Here is an 18,397-nt window from a genome sequence, read left to right on the forward strand (position 1 = left end):
ATATGACAGTTTTAGAACTGCTTGGTATAAATAGCTTTTTGTATATCAGAAAATTATCACTTCAACTTTTAGTAATTATGATAAACCCACTAACCCTTCAATAATGGGTTAGACACACTGTATCAAACTACTGAAGAATAAAATAAAACTTTCCATTTGTTCATTCATCCCTATCTAAATTCCCAATTCAAGCAGAAAATAGCTCTTGTTCCTCTTTAGGATATTTCTGGGTGAAAAATAAACAAACAAATATAATATTCTGGTGTGAATATTTATAAACATATAAACACGGTAGGTTAAGAATTACAGATCATGTACAATGACAACATTACAATTAAAAATAATGTCACAATAAAATAAATAACAAACTCATTCTTCAGTTCATTCATACAATTTTTTTTCACTCTCAGAATCACTAGCAATCAGGAAACATCTAATTATTGAAGGACATGTACAGCTACATATTCATTCTATTATAAACACTATTTACATCTGAAAATACACACTGTGTTGACAAGAGTCACACAGACATTAAAATTGCACTTCAGCCTAGTCTACAAAATGGTATCTGCAACATATTTCCATCCTCTGTGTCAGCAGTTATACTCGTCCTACTTCTGCTACTATAGCTAAGTTTTGCTGATTCTATTACTTGATTACTAATTCTGACAACTGTCTTTTTACTGATAAAATATCCACTTTCATGAGTTGGCAGAAAAATTATGCTCAAACAACTATTACTGTGCCTATATTACCCATAGGTTCTAAACATTACTTTTATGAATCTCAAACAGATTACACCATCAGTATTATTAGAATCTGTTGTGTGCAAGGAAGAGTCATCAAACATGATATCTTAAACATTGCATTGTACAGAATAATGTTAATTGAATGACACAGCTTTCTTGTTGTATGAGCTTTTAAAACAAAATTCCTCAAAAAATACTATTTTAATGTAAGTGAACTTAGATACTAATATAGTTCTATGGTTCCTGAATTCTTGTACTCTTACCATACAGTCTTTTTCCACATAAGCTCACTGCTTTTAGGCCAACAGATTCTTTCATTGTTATAGGGAATCCATTGTTTTACATAATATATACCAATGAGTTAACATAAACACAAAATAAGTAAATTAATTAGAGTAAGACATGAGTTCTTGGTTAAAAAATAAACAATGCACACACAAAAGAAACTGCCCATGAGTCTGTTAAAATTTCAGCTGATTCTCATTTTGCAAAAAATATTTATTACTTATGAGTTAAATTTTAGTGTACCACTTTGCATATAGGAGACATTTACATCAACATTTTGTTATGAAAAACACCAAAATAGTTTGGACAACTGCCATTTTAACACTGGCAAATGATAAATATTGTAAATACTTCGGTAATCTAAATATTCAGAAAATACTGTGATTTATATATTTCACCCACCTTGAGAACTTAATGTAGTTCTAACACATGACAAACATTTTTGAACTGAAAAGCTGCTGCTATTTGGTGCTTTTAACATAGTAGTTCATTTCAATATTCAGGTGACAAAAATGTTGAATAGTTTTGGGCCCCATACAAAATGAAAGTGTCCAAAGAACAGAAAGGAAAAGCTACTCTCACTAATTTATTTCCATTGCAGAGAAAAGTAAGCATATGCAGTGTTAGTGGTATTTGCAGAAAGGTACAGAGATGGATCACAGGGGCAACAATAACAGTTGGTGGTCAGAAAGCTAACTTATGAATGTGGTAACTAAATGGGGACTTGATTAAAACAAATCTTGAATGACAGCCAATAAACAAGATCATTATTATATGCATCTATCTTCCCTGAAATCCCCTTTCAAGAGGTCACACTTCAATTCTGCAGAACATTCAGAAGTGAAAATCAGTGAGCTTTGCTAACTGAAACTTTATTTTGTCAGTGTGAGCCTCATATAAGTTCTTTCCTAACTAGTGTTATCTATTATTTTCAGATAGGTTATCTATCTCTAGCTAGTGGTAAGTGTTTAATAATATAACCAGCAACCTCAGCTCCTTTACACTTTTTCAAAAGTGCAGTTTATTGTTTTCATATTATTCAAATAACTCATTCAAATAAATTTTGCTTGCCATAAATATTAAAACAAAAATGTAGATATAAATTGACATTTTGGGACAAATTGCATTCTTTCTACAATAAATTTGGAAATAACAGATACCCAGATGCTCTCTTAAGTTATAAGTGCTTCCCATGTTACACTTATACTATTATAAAAAGTATCAACATATTTTCAGAGAACACACTGTCTTTATGTTCCTGTGAATTTTCTGATTTTTTTATTCTCTAGTTTCATGGATGGAATTGTTTCCATAGAAATTCAAAATGCAATTGTATTTAAAAATGAATAACAGTTGTAGGTAAATCCCACATCTGCAGTTCATCTGTCAGATTATTGAGTCAGAAGATGTTGAAAGAATTTTGAAAATAATAGTCATTTATCTGGAATAACAAATACTATAATATACAGAGAGAGAGAGAGAGAGAGAGAGAGATCAACAAGTGAGCAGTTGCGTAGTCGAATAAAACATTACTGCAAATCACCCAGAGCTTAACATCCACCAAACATGAATATTAATCTATGGTTATGTAAGATGCTGGATGTTTGACTCATTGGTGTACACTGTTTATTTCTAGCATAATCAATCTTCATTTCAACAAAATATCTTCACAAGGGGGGAAAAATAATGAAAGAAATTGTTCTCATGCAAAAGTAACACAAATCACATTGTGTGGCAATGTATAATAAACTCACATAATCATAAAACAACTCATTTTGATAATGAACAAAATATTGCTATGAATAAATTGAAGTCTTTTATTGCTCTATTGATGAGACTGAGTTACCTTTGTTGACAAACACACTTCTCTTCCTCCTACAGCTGAGAGATGTCTATTTTCATCACTCATAGGAACAAAATACTTTTGTCTCTCATGCTTAATTTACAGAAAACATTTTTATTCATATGTTATGATAAACAAAGTAAGACTTGAGTATTTCCTTGAATTAGGATTATGACCTTATTGTGCATAAAAAGAGCCAGACACAGAAAATAAATGGACCTACATTGACATGATATCAGTTTAGTAATGGACTTGGCTGCCTTTTATTGATGTAACAGGTTTTGGTGAGCAGGTACTGAGAAATAAAGTTGATACACGTGATTTTCTATTGTCCTGGTGTTTCAAGGCTGTTAGATGATCCAGAAAAGCTAGCTGCACAAGAATCACTAAAGGAGATTGGCCCTCCAACTTTTTCATCACTTTCATCACTAGTGGGCGACACAGTTGGGGTTGGAGTCGTTGCATGTTGACCAGAGGCAGCAGGCAGCTGTTTGCGAGATCCCAAAGTGTCACATGAAGAAGCTCCACTCACTGAAGTAGTAGACATCTCTTCCAAAAAATCGAAACTTGCCACAGCTTCACGTTCTTTCTCACCATATCGAACAAAGAAATCATCTCTGCCTATGATGGAAGGTCTAGGTGCTGATGCAGGGTAACGAAGTACACCCAGCTGGTCACGGGTTGCCGACGCTGAAATTTAATGTGTGCATTAGTCATTTTATTGCCACCTTTCAAAATACAAAGGTAACAGAATATTTTATCAACATTACCGAATGAATCCTATGACCCCCCCTTCCCCCCCCCCCTCTCTCTTTCACGTGTGTGTGTGTGTGTGTGTGTGTGTGTGTGTGTGTGTGTGTGTGTGTGTGTGTGTGTGTGTGTGTGTGTGTGTGTGTGCGCGCGCGCATGTAAATTCCACATCACATCAGCCATTTATTTACCACTTTCCAACAAACTCAAACCCATATTTAGTTTCACTGAACACTATTGACACAGTGTAGGGGCTATGGTTTAAAATATAATCCATAGTACAGATGTACCTTCTGCTTTTAAGAAAATCACTTGGGCATAAACAGAAATATTAGAAATAATGTATTATTTGGCTTAAATCAGTATTGAAATACTTCATAATTTTGGACTTATATTTCCTAATCTTTATCTTCAGTATCTAAAATTACTGGCCTGTCAATCCTAATAAATTGTTCTGCTCAAACTTGCCTTGTATTAACTTATGCTAATTGCTAGTGGTCTGTCTTCATTCTTTTCTGTTACTAGGTTTCTCGTATTTGCTGCAATCATGAAAGAACACACTAAATACGAACTTTAACAGATTCACCCTTGGGTTCTAGGGAAACATTTATATTTCATAAGCTAAATGAAACATTTTCTTGCCTGGTTTCACAAAACATTATAGTTGTATGACCTAAGCATCCAGTCATAAGTCTATTTTCCAGTACACAACTGATTTCAAAGTTGGCATCTTAGCACAGACAACCCATGTCAACTCTTTTACTCTATCACTTCTTGACTTAAAACTATAAAAGTTCCCTGTGTTGACTATTTTAAAAATGAAACAGTTACTTCTGTATTGTACAACCTCATAACATTCACTAGGATAACATTTACTCTAACTGTTCCTAAACAGACAGTGGAACAGAGTTAGGTGCACAGGAAATGCGAAGTTGCTTATGCAAATAGAGCCATCACTATAAATAGGTAATTACACACATGACCATTGACATATCTGACATTGTTACTCCTGTGTACATAGCTCAATTCCAGTTTATGTTTAGTAATAGGGTAAATTTTATTCTAATGAATGTTGTGAGGTTGTACAATACAGATGTAATTGATTTGGCTCCTTGATGAGCAATGAACCCACAACCTTCAGTGTGGATGCACAAAATCGTTCGACCTCCAGTGGGAATCTAAAATTAGTGAGCATGGAGAACATGGATGGAGACTACAGATAGGTGGAACTAGGTGGGAATCTGCGTTAAGTGTTGAGCATGCCGAGATAGTCCATGCATTTACAATAAATACTGTGTCCAGATAACGCAGTGGTTAATGCAACTGCCTAGCAGGTAAGGGATCACAGGTTCGAGTACCAGTCTGGTATACTTTTCACTCACTGTCACCAATTCTACATCAAGTCATGATGCAGCTGATGTCATCAGTTCCTTCCCTTTCCTTTCTCCCCCCTCCACCTTCAATTCACAGATGAAGCTGTTTCATAACTGAGATATCAACAGAGATAACTTTTATGGTTTAAGTAGAGAAGCAATAGATTGAAGGAGTTGACATCTGTTCATCTATGCTTGGATACCATATTTGTAGTCCATTACGTATTGGAAAGGGGGCTTACAATGTGACACCTATGTTGTATGAAAACAAAGTTTTGTGAAACATGGCAAAATACATGTAGTTCATATACTAAATAAGAACGTCACCAAACAGCGGTAAACTGAAAATCAGAGTTATGCTGCATCATGTTCCAGACAATCAGCTGTATTCCAGGAAGATGATTTAAATGAATTCTAACAGACCTCTCAGTTCGAGAGTAAACATACTGTGCATAGATTACTGGTGCAGCTGATACAGTCGATTGCTGGGGAGGGAACAAGTGTTTGAGAGTATATGATTCCTTGAGGTTGTATATGGGGGTTTATGACACATAAAATGTACTCAAGGTGTCATTGTTTAACCTTCATGCGCTCGTGCTAGAAATAGTCTCGTGTTCGGACCTATTTGAACTTGTCCTGAGAAGCAGAGAGGTGCGACTTGGACGAACTTTGAGCAGCATCTGTCGGAAAAAGGTGCAACTAGAGAATATATGTCCCTCCCACCGCCTCCTTACCTTTGTGGAGTAAGTATGGAGCAAAATTGCAAAAAGGCGGCGGTCACTTCACCGGCCGCACGAGCGCTTGAAGTTTAACCAGTTACACTATCAGTCAGAATATCAGGATTGGATTTTTCTGTTCTGTTGATGATGTAGCCATTAGAAATGAAGTGACTGCTTAGCTAGGTCAAGGATTGGACAGGCAACTGGCTGCAGCCCTCTTAAGGAAACTATCCTAACAGTCACCCCAAATTATTTGGAAAAACCATAGAAAACTACATCCATATCAGTGTCCTTTAATTCCTTTTTTCTCATATGTGTGTTTAGCACATTAACCACTGTGCCAACTCACTTGGTCAGACATCGTCCAATACATTTTAAGTATCCATGAACAACATAATTTGCTTGTATGTCCATACAAGCCATGCATGGCTCAGTGTGTCATCTTCCACATAGACTTCTTTGAGATTTATTATCGTTATAAAAGGTGCCACAGAAGATGTCCACTATGTCAGGATGAAAAAAAGAAATGTCATGTGACAAGGGCATTCGCCGGGTGCAAGTCTTTCGATTTGACGCCACTTCGGTGACATGTGTGTCGATATTTCAGGATTATTGCTTTACAAGTATCTCATTAGTGTGATGTCTACTCAATTCATTAGAATCATTGTCCATGCCATAAGTCAGAAATTTATTACAATTGTTTGAGAAGGATAATAAATTCAGCCAATTTCATGGCTTTCAAATTCGCCACTTATTACCTTATTAGATATTTAATCATTAGAGTTTTAATTCTGTGCCAGCCATCTCTTCATCATCTACAGGAACTGTGTTGCCTGTTTGTGGACAACTACGCCATTCACACCTGATCAAATTCTGTGTTACAAAGCCGAAATACTAGTGTCTAGTTTGGGTGGTAAATTCTATTTGATGTCCTTGTATTCATATTTATTCGGTATCAACAATACTGGTCAAATCTTAAAGTTCATAAAAAAGTAAAAAATTCAATGACCACCACTTCAAAATCTACTGTAAATCAGATGACTATTAAATGGACACTTCATATGGAGTACTTCCAGCTACATATCAATAATGAACAAGTACCACAGTACAATAAATTGTAGCCATTCTGCATGATGATAGCTGGACCCAATGCTATTGTCTGGGTGGCCATAATGCTTTTGTTCATCAGTGTATATTATTTACATATCCAACACAGAAAAAAGTATTTACATTTTCGTAAATCAATATACATAATATATGTAAATGTGGTTAGTCCGTGCATACTGCTATAACTCTGCACCCACTCCTGCAGCCCCATAGGGGTTATACAGTATGATAGCCCTCCAGCCCCCATCCATGAAGAAGGTTTCAGTTTCAAACTGCTGGGGGTTGGGTTAGAAGATTTGGGTGTCAGAAGAGGGCACTGCATCCATGGACTTCTTATGGGAAGTCAATAAATCAGCTGTGGGCTACTCCTGAACTGGCCCAGACTAACCAGAATGTTCCTTCCAGAATGTTCAAGAATGCTAGAGAATGTCAGAGAATCTTCCAAAAGGTACAATAACATTCCAGAATGTTACAGAATATTCCATAAGTTTCAAAAATATTCAAGAAATTTCCTAAGTGTACAAGATTGTTCTAGAATGTTCCATTATAATGTGGTGGGGATACATTCCAGCTCTGAGGGATATATGGAGATGATGATGAGACACATGCAGCAACATACTTTTGGAAATGGATTAGAGTGAATCAAGAAAAAGAGAAGTGAACTGCTTAAATTAGTGAACAGTATATTAAGTGGAATTTTAGTGTATTAACTAATAACATTTAAGAGCATGCTGAAATGTAGATGAGGAGCATATCTATTTTGTACGAAATATTGGAGCATATGTGCTTGCTTCTGAATGACATTATTTAGTGTTACTTCTGTGAGCAATGAAGAACATCAATTCAGTCCTCTGTTTTTCATTAAAGGACAAGTCTGTCATAGAATGGGATCATTGTTACCATTGTCAAATAAATCTCATAAGTTTTTGTTGGTTTATTTGACTGGCGATGAACAAATTGAAGTAAATCAATGTTGCACAAATATAAGTGGATTAAGACAGGAAATCCTTGAAGAACTCATGTATAATCAGTTCATGTATTCAAAACAGTAATGGCTCAAATGATACCATATCCAATGACTAAAAAATGTGATCTGATTGAATAAAGACAAGTTGGAGAACATGAATGTTGATTCAGTGCACCTAGAATCAATGAAATTGTCAATGTAATTGTGGACAGTGAGTACACACATCATAATTATTCAACAAATATGAGAAGGAGTACAATATATCATGGAAACACATCATTCTTACAATGCACTTCAATATCCATTAATTTTTACAAGAGAAGAAAATGGTTAGAATTTCAGTGTCAAACAAATGAACCAAAATACGGTGCAGAAACATATAGCTTCAAACAAATTTTATGCATATCATCTCATGATCAGAAACAAGGAGGTACGCATACCAGTTCCTGTATTTTATTTCAACAGTTTTTAGCTGATCTGTATTCAAAAGTAGAGGCAGAATAAATGATATTACACGAGAGAACCAAAAGAAATTGTGCAAGAAGAATATATTCAATTGAGAGATGCAATCACGAATAACAGCAATATTCCTGACGTTAGAAGACTGGTGGCTGTATCACCAACCTAAATAGGAAGTCTATGGCACATGCATGAATTTACACAAGATGCTATGACCTATGTGAGAAAATATGATCCCTTGATTTATTCATACAATTTATTTGCAGTTCATCATGGCCAGAGACAAAGAAGATATGATTTATTGACAAGCTCAAGTTTTTCAGCAGAAACAATAGAGTTTCATGGTTGTCACCAAAAGGAATCATACAATTTAATTTAGTTACATGAAAAAATCCATCCAAATCATATCGACCAAGTAGCTGGAGCTGAATTTCTGAACCCAATAGACAATCCAGATTTATATCAAATAATAGTGAAAACATGATTCATGACAAATGTGGAAGATTAAATTTGAATTCACTAGGTTTGCCTCAAGGCAAGTGCACAAATAGATATCCAAGAGCATACATATATGAGACATACATGGGAAAAGATGGTTATGGTAATGCAAAAGACAATCTCCAACAAATGCTGGTTACACTGCAAGACACAAATGCAAGTAGCCAAGTGATAGAAGTAGATATTCAGTAAGTGATGCCATACAATCTGCTTCTCTCAAAGTTATTTCAAGTGCACATAAATGTGGAGTATTGCAACTTAGTGAAATATGTTAACAAAGGCAATGTTAGGGCTGTATTAGCAATATCCGGAGAAAAGAGAGAGCTACATCCAAAAGATAAAATATTTCAGTATCAAATGGTACGATATATATATTGTAATGAAGAAAATTGCTAAATATCAGGTTTCCTAGCAACAGCAAAAAAAGTGGGAAATCTATTTGCAATATTACAGAAAATCTAAAGTCCTTTGACTCCAAATAGATTATGGAGAAACTCACAGGAAATATAAACAATGACATATTGCATCAGGTGCAAAAAGTTCATTCCAAACTAATATTTAAGTTCAAAGAAAAGGTATTTTCCTCCTGATACCAAATCTATCAGCTCTTTCCTAATCCTCCTAGCCAACCACATCCAGACCCGCACCTAATTCACTTTTGAAGGCCAAATCTATATATAAATCTGTGGTGCTGCCATGTGTACTTGCATGGCACCATCCTATGCCAACTTATTTAGGGGCCATCTGAAGGAATACTTCCTATCCTGTCAATGCCTAAAATCTCTTGCCTGGTTCACATTCAGTGATGATATTTTCTTGATCTGGACCTCAACACCTATTCCCAAAGCTGCTTCACCTGGCCCGTCTCAACTCGTCAGGCCACCTTCCTAAATCTCAATCTCCACCAAAAGTACATCTGTCCATATCAGGCTCACCAATCACCAACAGTAACTCCACAACGATAGCTGTCACCCATTCCATGTCACAAAGTCTCTTCCTTACAGCCTCTCCATCTGGGGATGCCGCACCTGCAGAGGAAAGTTGAAGCTGACAAAATTTACCAATAACCTTACCAGAACATTTACTGGCAGACAGTATCCTATTCAGCTCATCCATAAAGAAGTCTCCTGTGCCATATGCTCCTCTGACACCAGTAAAGCTTTTAACGAAGCACCAATCAGTACTCCAATGACCACCTGTTATCACCTTGGCCTTGCAAAGCTCAATCAAACCTCCACCAATGCTTCAACTACCTCACACTGTGTCCCAAGATGAGGGATACCTACCCACATCCCCCAAGAGTACTGTTCTGCCATCCGCCCAACCTACGGAATACCGTTCTCCATCCCTTTTCCACTCGTACTTCCAATTCTGCACACCATCGATCATTTCCTTGTTAGCCCAGGTGCAAGATCCTTCCCATACACCCACCCATCCACCACCTCCAACCACAGTCTTGTAACAGGTATTTCCTACCCAGTAAAAGAAAGGGCCACAAGTGAAAGCAGCAATGTTATACACCAGCTATGCTGCAGTTACTGTATAGCAATCTATATGGGCATGACAAGTAACAAAATGTCTGCTCACATGAACGACGACCACCAAACCATGGCAAACTGAAAATTTGACCATCAAGTTGCCATTTGAGCTGCATACCACAACACATATGCCTTCAGCAGCTGCTTTACTATGTGGGTCAATTGGATACCCCCTTCCAGGAGAAGATTCTCTGAACCACACAGGTGGGAATTGTCTCTCCAACACATTCTGCACTTTCACAATACCCCTGGCCTAAACCTCCTAACATGTTTCCACTGTCTCACCTGTCTTTTCCATTCAATCTTCTGTCCATACCACTCCTTTTCTGTCCAGATCATGCACTACCTTCTCTCTCTACTACTACTACTCTTCTTGCCATCCCCCCTCCCCCCATGAGGGCATATTCTCTCTCTCTCTCTCTCTCTCTCTCTCTCTCTCTCTCTCTCTCTCCCTCCCTCCCCCCCCCCCTCTCTCCTGCCTACCCCCTCTTCCTACATCTCTTTTCTTGTCTTGTTGTGCAGCCATGAATTCATCTGTCCGAAGGCCTACCCCTTTCTCACTAGCCCATCTTTGTGTCCTTCCCTACGCCATCCCCACCTCTATTTGCTCGAGCAACTACTTTCAATAATCAAGTGTCAATACCTAGTCTTGCCATGGCCACAGGAATGTACGTTTGGGTGTCTGTGTGTGTGTGTGTGTGTGTTGACTGTTCTGGGAAAAGAGCTAGTCCTTGAAGGCTGGCATGACCTGTTTTCTGTTAAGTGTTACTGTGCTCCACACATCAATCCACTATAGGGGAATGGTCGCCTTTCCGCAATTTTACATATTCAATACTTCTTTGTGTGATGGACAGTAACCAAAATATACTGAATAAAATGCATAACATAGTGTTGTTTTTAATTTGGTATTTAGTCCGACCAGTTTCGGTCCCAAACCATCATTCAAGAAAAAAGAAAAAGTAAAAAGCTCATGCATGTCATACATGTTACAACACAAGATTACCACCCTTACTAGAACCACAGCTATTGTTCACAACATAATATCACAGCATTCAACAAGATGATGTGGCTGATTCAGAGGCAAAAGGCAAATTGAACATTTATAACAAATAACATGTGAGAGCTTTTTTACCTTTCTTTTACCCTGGATGATGGTTTAAGACTGAAACAGGTCGGAATAAATATGACATCAAAAAAGTGCACTGTGTCATGGATTTTAAACGAAAATCAAACAATGGAAAATCCAGGATGAAATATAACAATATTGTGAAAAGGCGAGGTGCAACTCACTATATAGCGGAGATGCTGAGTCGCAGATAGGCACAACAAAAAGACCATCACAAATATAGCTTTCAGCCAATAAGGCCTTCATCAAAATTAGATGAGAAACACACACAGAGATAGCAGATGTTTGTGACCAGACTAGAGTAGGTGGTGTTGGGAGGATGTATAGGGCAGGTCTTGCATCTAGGTTCATTACAGGGGTATGAGTCATGAGGTAAGGGGTTGGGAGCAGAGGCTGTGCAGGGATGGACGAGTATATTGTGTAGGTTCAGTGGATGGTGGAATATCACTGTGGGAGGATTGGGAAGGATAGCAGGCAGTACATTTCTCATTTGAGAGCATGACAAGAGGTAGTTGAAACCCTGGCACAGAATGTAATTCAGTTGTTCCAGTCCTGGGTGGTATTGAGTAACTAGGGGAATGCTCCACTGTAGCCAGACAGTGGGACTTTGTGAGGCGGTGGGAGACTAGAAAGATAAGGCACAGGAGATTTGCTTTTGTATGAGGTTGGGAGGATAATTACAATGTGAAGGCTTCAGTGATACCCTCAGTATATTTAGTGAGGGACCACTCATCACTGCAGATGCAACGACCACAGGCGGCAGGCTGTATAGAAGGGACTTCTTGGTATGGAACAGGTGGCAGCTGTTGAAGTGGAGGTATTGCTGGTGGTTAGTAAGTTTGATATGGATGGAAGTACTGATGTAGCCATCTTTGAGGTGGAGGTCAACATCTAGGAAGGTGGGCTGCTGGGTTGAGTAGGACCAGGTGAAGCAAATGGGGGAGAAGTTGTTGAAGTTCTGGAGGAATGTAGATAAGGTGTCCTCACTCTCAATCCAAATTGCGAAGTTGTCATCAATGAATCTGAACCAGGTGAGGGGTTTCGGATTCTGGGTGTTTTTGAAGGATTCCTCTAAATGGCCCATGAAAAGGTTGGCATAGGATGGTGCTATGCACATGCCCATAGCCGTACCCTGGATTTGTTTGTAGATATTGCCTTCAAATGAGAAGTAATTGTGGGTGAGGCTTGGTTGGTTATGGTGACTAGAAAGGAGGTTGTTGGTTTGGAATCTGTCAGGCATTTGGAAAGGTAGTGTTCAATAGCAGTAAGGCCATGGGCATTAGGGATGTTAGTGTAAAGGCAGGTGGCATCAATAGTGACGAGCAGGGCACTGTGTGGTAAAGGGACAGGAACTGCGGAGAGGCGGTGGAGGAAATAGTTAGTATCTTTTATATAGGAGGGTAGATCCCAGGTAATAGGTTGAAGGTGTTGGTCTACAAGAGCAGAGATTCTCTCTGTGGGGGCACAGTAGCTGGCCACAATGAGGTATCCTGGGTGGTTGGTTTTATGGACTTAACGAAGCATGTAGAAGGCAGGAGTGTGGGGAGTGGTAGGGGTGAGCAGAGAGATGGACTCTGGAGAGAGGTTCCAGGATGGTCCTAAGAATATGAGGAGTGACTGCAGATCCTGCTGGATTTCTGGAATAGGGTCACTGCAGCAAGGTTTGTAAATGGATGTTCCTGACAGCTGGCGGAATCCTTCTGTGAGATAACGCCTGTGGATCAAAACAACAGTGGTGGAGCCTTTATCCACAGGTAGGATTATAAGGTCAGGATCAGTTTTTAGATGGTGGACTGCAGTTCTTTCTGCAGATGTAAGGTTAGTCTACATTTTGAGAGAATTGGGGAATGATGGTGAGGCAAGGTTAGAGGTTAAGAATTTCTGGAAAGTTAACAAGGGGTGATCTGAGGGCAGTGGGGGTGGATCACAGTTGGGTGGAGGAATGAACTGAGTTAGCCGTAAGTCTATGGTTGAGTCTGATTGGTAGGGTTGATGGCAAAAAAGTGTTTCCACTGTAAGGACTGTGGGAAAGAGAGGTGGTCTTCAGAAAGTCCTGCATGATTGCTGTTGGGAGTCGGGCAAAAGGTAAGACCTTTGGAAAGGACCGATATTTCTGTGGCGCTGAGGCTTCCAGAGGAAAGGTTCATGACTGTGTTATGAGTCTGTTTAAGTTCAGGATTATGTGTGGTGGTGGGAGGGAGTTTTGGATGGTGTGGTAAATGTAGTAGGTCTGCGAGACAGGGTTTGTCAGCTATGAGGAATGTTGAGGAGGTTTGAAGGTTGTTGTACATGGGGTGGACAGTCGTACTCAAAGGCAGAAGTAGGAAGTGAGAGACTGCATGAGTTTCAATGTGTGTTATGGGTTCCAGGAATTGGGGATTACATAGTAGGATAATTTTGCTGAGGGAGAGAAGGTACTGCAAGGAGATTTGGGCTTGGTTGATATGGTTTTGCAGGACTGTGTTGGTGAGGCTTAAGAATTGGCAGAATCCGAACAGGTGGAGGTCATTATGGAAGGACGGGTGGCAGCTGGAGAAGGTAACTTGATGGCAAGGCCATCTGGGGGATTCCATGAGCCAAGCAACAAAGCAGGAACCAGTATGTGGGACTTGGTTCTGCCTAGGGATAAGGAAACTTTTCCATATTGATGCAGATAGGAAGACCAAGGATCCATGGTGGTGGAAAAAATGCAAAAAATTATGTAAAGTTCATAGAATTAAATCTAAAAAAATTCACAAAAATACACCCAAATACGTGTGAATAATCACGAGAAGGATGAAACGGAGGCAAAAGGGGGAAACAAGATGAAATCTGAGGGAGTCGAAAATAGCAAAAGGTGAAAACTCACTAAAATTGGTGAGAAGTCACAATGAGTTCAAAGAAAAGATTAAATAATATATAAATATACATTATTTAACTGTAGGCAGCAGGTATGGGATGGATAAGCATGAAGAAGGGGGATGACAGATGTGACTGGATATGGTGGAAACAGAGAGTGTGAACTGGGATACAATGGAGAGAGAGGGGGGGGGGGGGGGGGGGGTTCGTACAATGAGATACAAGATCATGTGGCACTGGAAAGGTGCAGGAACTAACATGCAAAAATACGGGAGAGTGATGCAAGAAGAGTGATCAATTAGAAGGTATGGATTAATGGTATCGGTGAGAGTGATGTGGGACATAAGATGCTGCACCAACAATCAGCGTGGTCTTGTAGCCATCTGTTGTGCGCGATCGAGACGGTTGATACAATGTGGCTCATAAGTAGAGCATGCAGTGTGGTTTGTAAGGTGACAAGAGAAACGCAAGAAAAAAGGACAGACACTGAGTATAGTGCTGCATCAGAAAATAGTAACAAAGGAAAACAGCACTGGGCTAGTGTAACACCTATTTTTGACTTATTATGTACCTGTATTGATATCTCTTGTCAATTTGTAGTATTCTGTATGTATAATGTTGTATCTGTCATGGAAATCCTTTGACTATGTATACATGTTTCAGTTACGTGAATTTTTGAATGATGCTGTTTAAATTATGCTTGTGAATTTAAATAACTAATGAAATGATTGTTATATAATGTACTATCAATGACTTGGTCCATAATTAGAGAACATAGGGTTGAATGTAAAAGATGTGGGGAAGCCCCGCAGTTTTGGAAGTAGCCTAGTGGAGTGGAAAAGATGTCATTGGCATGCAAGTGGAGATGTGGTTGGTGTGCAAGTGGAACTTCAACCTTTGTGAGGGGTAAGGAGTCTGGTATTAGCAGTGCTGTGGTTAACACCTCACTAGCAGTAGTGGATCATTGTGGCTCATATTCCTGGAGTTTTGAGGCCAGAAGAGCATAAGGGCAGTATTCATGGGCCTCGGATGCTCCAATTGGAAATACCATTATCATGGCATGGTTTTTGGCCCTATAAAAATATAACTCCGACACCAAGAAGTTATGTAAGAGGGTGAGGCAAACAGTACTGTCATGACTGCATCGCCGCCAGGTTAACGGTCACTGCAAATTATGCCACTAGTGCCACCAGCCTTCCACAAAATTTTTTCTATTTGGCACTTTGCAAATGGACCAGGTATTTGTGAAATCTGGTTGACTTTAATAACAACAGCGGTGTTGCTAAACACACTGTCTTACACCCGTGATTATCCCAAATCACAAACCTGGACAGGAATCCTACCCTAGTGAATTTAATTCTGCATGTCCTAATTTATTAGAAGAATGTGGTTGAACTTGAATTTAATGTTGTGTTGTCAGTTTGACAGCCAACTATATTTTTGATAAGGTCAAAAGACTGCCTAAGAAAGCACATTTGTTATTTAAGGAGTTATAGTTTGTTGTGCTTTCCATAATTAATAATTAATGATATGAATTCTTACCATTTCTCATACATACTGGTGTAGTCTTGTTAGTGAGCATGTTTCTTCAAACCATAAAAGTTTAATGTTCCTCATGTACTAGGCTAGTTAGTTAATGAAGAAATGAAAGGCTCCTTCAGAGCCAGTGTAGTTAGATCTGCATTCTGTTTGGCTGCTTCAAGTCACATTTGAGAAAGAACTATTTATTGTGTTATCTATTGTAATGAAAGTTGGTTAATGCACAGGCATTGAGACCCTGTACTAAGCAATGAAGTTATACATTATGATCGTTATCAGACCCACTGATTTAAATTCAGAACCATTTCAAGCTTTTCCCTGTTCAGTATTGCTATTACTTTCATGTGAGACAGTAATTGGTTTTATAAACTGTTGCACCTACTTCATTTAAGGTACGTGTTGTTGAGAGGCATATGTTGCTGTTTAATATCTCATTGGCCATTTGTTTATCTGACTTACTAGTTAGTAGCACATTTATCTACAAGGTTAGGTTACTGTATGGTAGTATGAACAGTAATAAGGTAAGAGTTTAGTGTGTGTTAAGAAAGGTTAGGTTAGCCTTAGCACTGCCTTCTGCTTTATTGTTTTGCTTGACACAAGAATGCCTAATTAGGCTGGCGACCAGTTTTAATATGTAATGTTACAACTTGCTTTTGTGCTGGGAGAACGTCTGTTCTAGACAAACTGTTTACTACTGTTTATACTCTGCTGGAGTATGTTGGATACGAATCCCAGTTTGATTATTCTGTTTCCATTAGGTTATCTCATAGTCACATCTCAAAAATTCCTCGCAGAGATATAAAGTTAGCATCGATTGCCATTAAAGGCGACCAGTGATTACACTAGGATCGAAGAAAAGCCGTCAGGGAAAATTCAAATAATGGAAAATACAGGATGGAATGTAACAATACTGTGAAAAGGAAAATTGCTACTCACAATATAGTGGAGATGCTGAGTCACAGATAGGCACAACAAAAATACTTTCACAAATATAGCAAAATTAGATGACAAACACACACATACACACTCACACAAATGCAACTCACACACACATGACTGCAGTCTCAGGCAACTGTGGCCTCAGTTGCCAGTTTTCACATCAATTACGGGTTGGAATGCAAGGACACTATGATTGATATCCATGATTGACATCCTTGCCAGTGAACTACCTAGCAGCTGATGAACCTTAGCTTCTAGAAGTTTCTGTAGCCTTTTGCCTTTTCTGGCAAACAGGGCATTGTTGTGTTGCAACACCAGTGAAAGTTACTAGTGAGTGCATGAGGCAGTAGTGGTGCAGACTCAACTGAGTGAACATGTAGTGAAAGAGCTAAGAGTCGAAAAATGTGAAGCTGAATTATAAAGTGTTTATGAGCACACTGGGTGAATTACTTTTAAAATTTGTCAGTATCATGAAAGGAATTAATGCAATACAGTTAGGTACGTTTTCCATTGTTTTACGACGAATAAATTAAGTTAAAGGATGTCATCTTTTATTTCAGAAGCATCTTACCAGCTCTCATGGTTATTTTGTAGTTTTGATAAGTACAGTTAGGCTACAGTTTAGTTCCCTGTGTGACTGTGGCTGAAGTCAGTCTCTCTCCATTCTCTCCATATAATCTGATAGCCAACCATTAAGATCATGGTAGATCTCTTGAAATTATGGACTGAGAGTTTACAGACAGTTCAGAGATGTTAGGGATGACATTTGGTCCTTATGTTAGTTCATTCAAGAATAAGGAGACTTTTTTCTTTATGGCAAAAACTATATTAGGCTAGTACTTGAAATGACACACAATCTGAGGAACAAATCGACCAAGCTAGGTCTAAGCCAGTACTTGAAAAAACACATAATATGAGGAACAAAGTAACCAAACAAGGTCAATAGACACTACTGTTATATAGAATATATGATGCACTATCAGCTGACACTCAACATACATTACAATATCAGACATATCGAGAGTATACAGTGATCCTTCAAGGAATGTATTGTTGTTTGTAGTGATCAAATTACTTGTCAGAGGTTCACTGTTTCAATTTCATACTGTTATCTTTAAAATTCAGTCCCTACAGTATCTATGTCTCAGAAGTAGCTCATTTTATTTCACTTCCATTGTCAATACACTTTATAATTGTAATATTCACTTAGTTATAAATGAAAAAACTTAGAAATTTTGTTGTGATTCTTCTGTTTCTCACAACAAATTAGTTGCTCAAACAGCCCTTGGGTGTACTGCTGGTTCATAGTGACAGACAGGCCAAAATTTCAACACTTACACATACAGCCATTGTCAGTATGTGCTGATGAACTGATCTCCCTGGGGTGCAGAGTTCCTTCATAAAGGAGACTCTGTGCAAGGTCTATGCCTGAGAGTGTATGCTGACAGGTGCAAAGGAGGCTGCATCGGTAATGGTGGTTGGTAAAGATAAGGGGCCTGCTTGATAATTAGTTGTCCAGGAAGATCAATGCTGACATCACGAAAAATATAAAGGTCCTTAATTTACTCAAAGAGGTAATCAAGAAATTATTACTACAAAGGCCTACCCACCAAGACTTGACAGACTCTCACACAAGGAAGTGGAGCCATTATGCAATACTGTCACCA

General features: G+C 38.5%; 1 protein-coding gene across 1 annotated transcript in view; it reads right to left on the bottom strand.

The window, feature by feature from the left end:
• Nucleotides 1–294: 294 nt before the first annotated feature.
• Nucleotides 295–18,397, bottom strand: part of LOC126248669 (uncharacterized) — a 239,137-nt gene continuing 221,034 nt past the window's right edge. The window contains exon 10 of the mRNA XM_049949899.1: nucleotides 295–3,567. Within this exon, the coding sequence (XP_049805856.1) occupies nucleotides 3,203–3,567 (365 nt within the window). The 3' untranslated portion in view covers nucleotides 295–3,202. The remainder of the gene's footprint in view (nucleotides 3,568–18,397) is intronic.

Source organism: Schistocerca nitens, chromosome 1, assembly GCF_023898315.1.
Source record: "Schistocerca nitens isolate TAMUIC-IGC-003100 chromosome 1, iqSchNite1.1, whole genome shotgun sequence".
Taxonomy (NCBI): Eukaryota; Metazoa; Arthropoda; class Insecta; order Orthoptera; family Acrididae; genus Schistocerca; species Schistocerca nitens.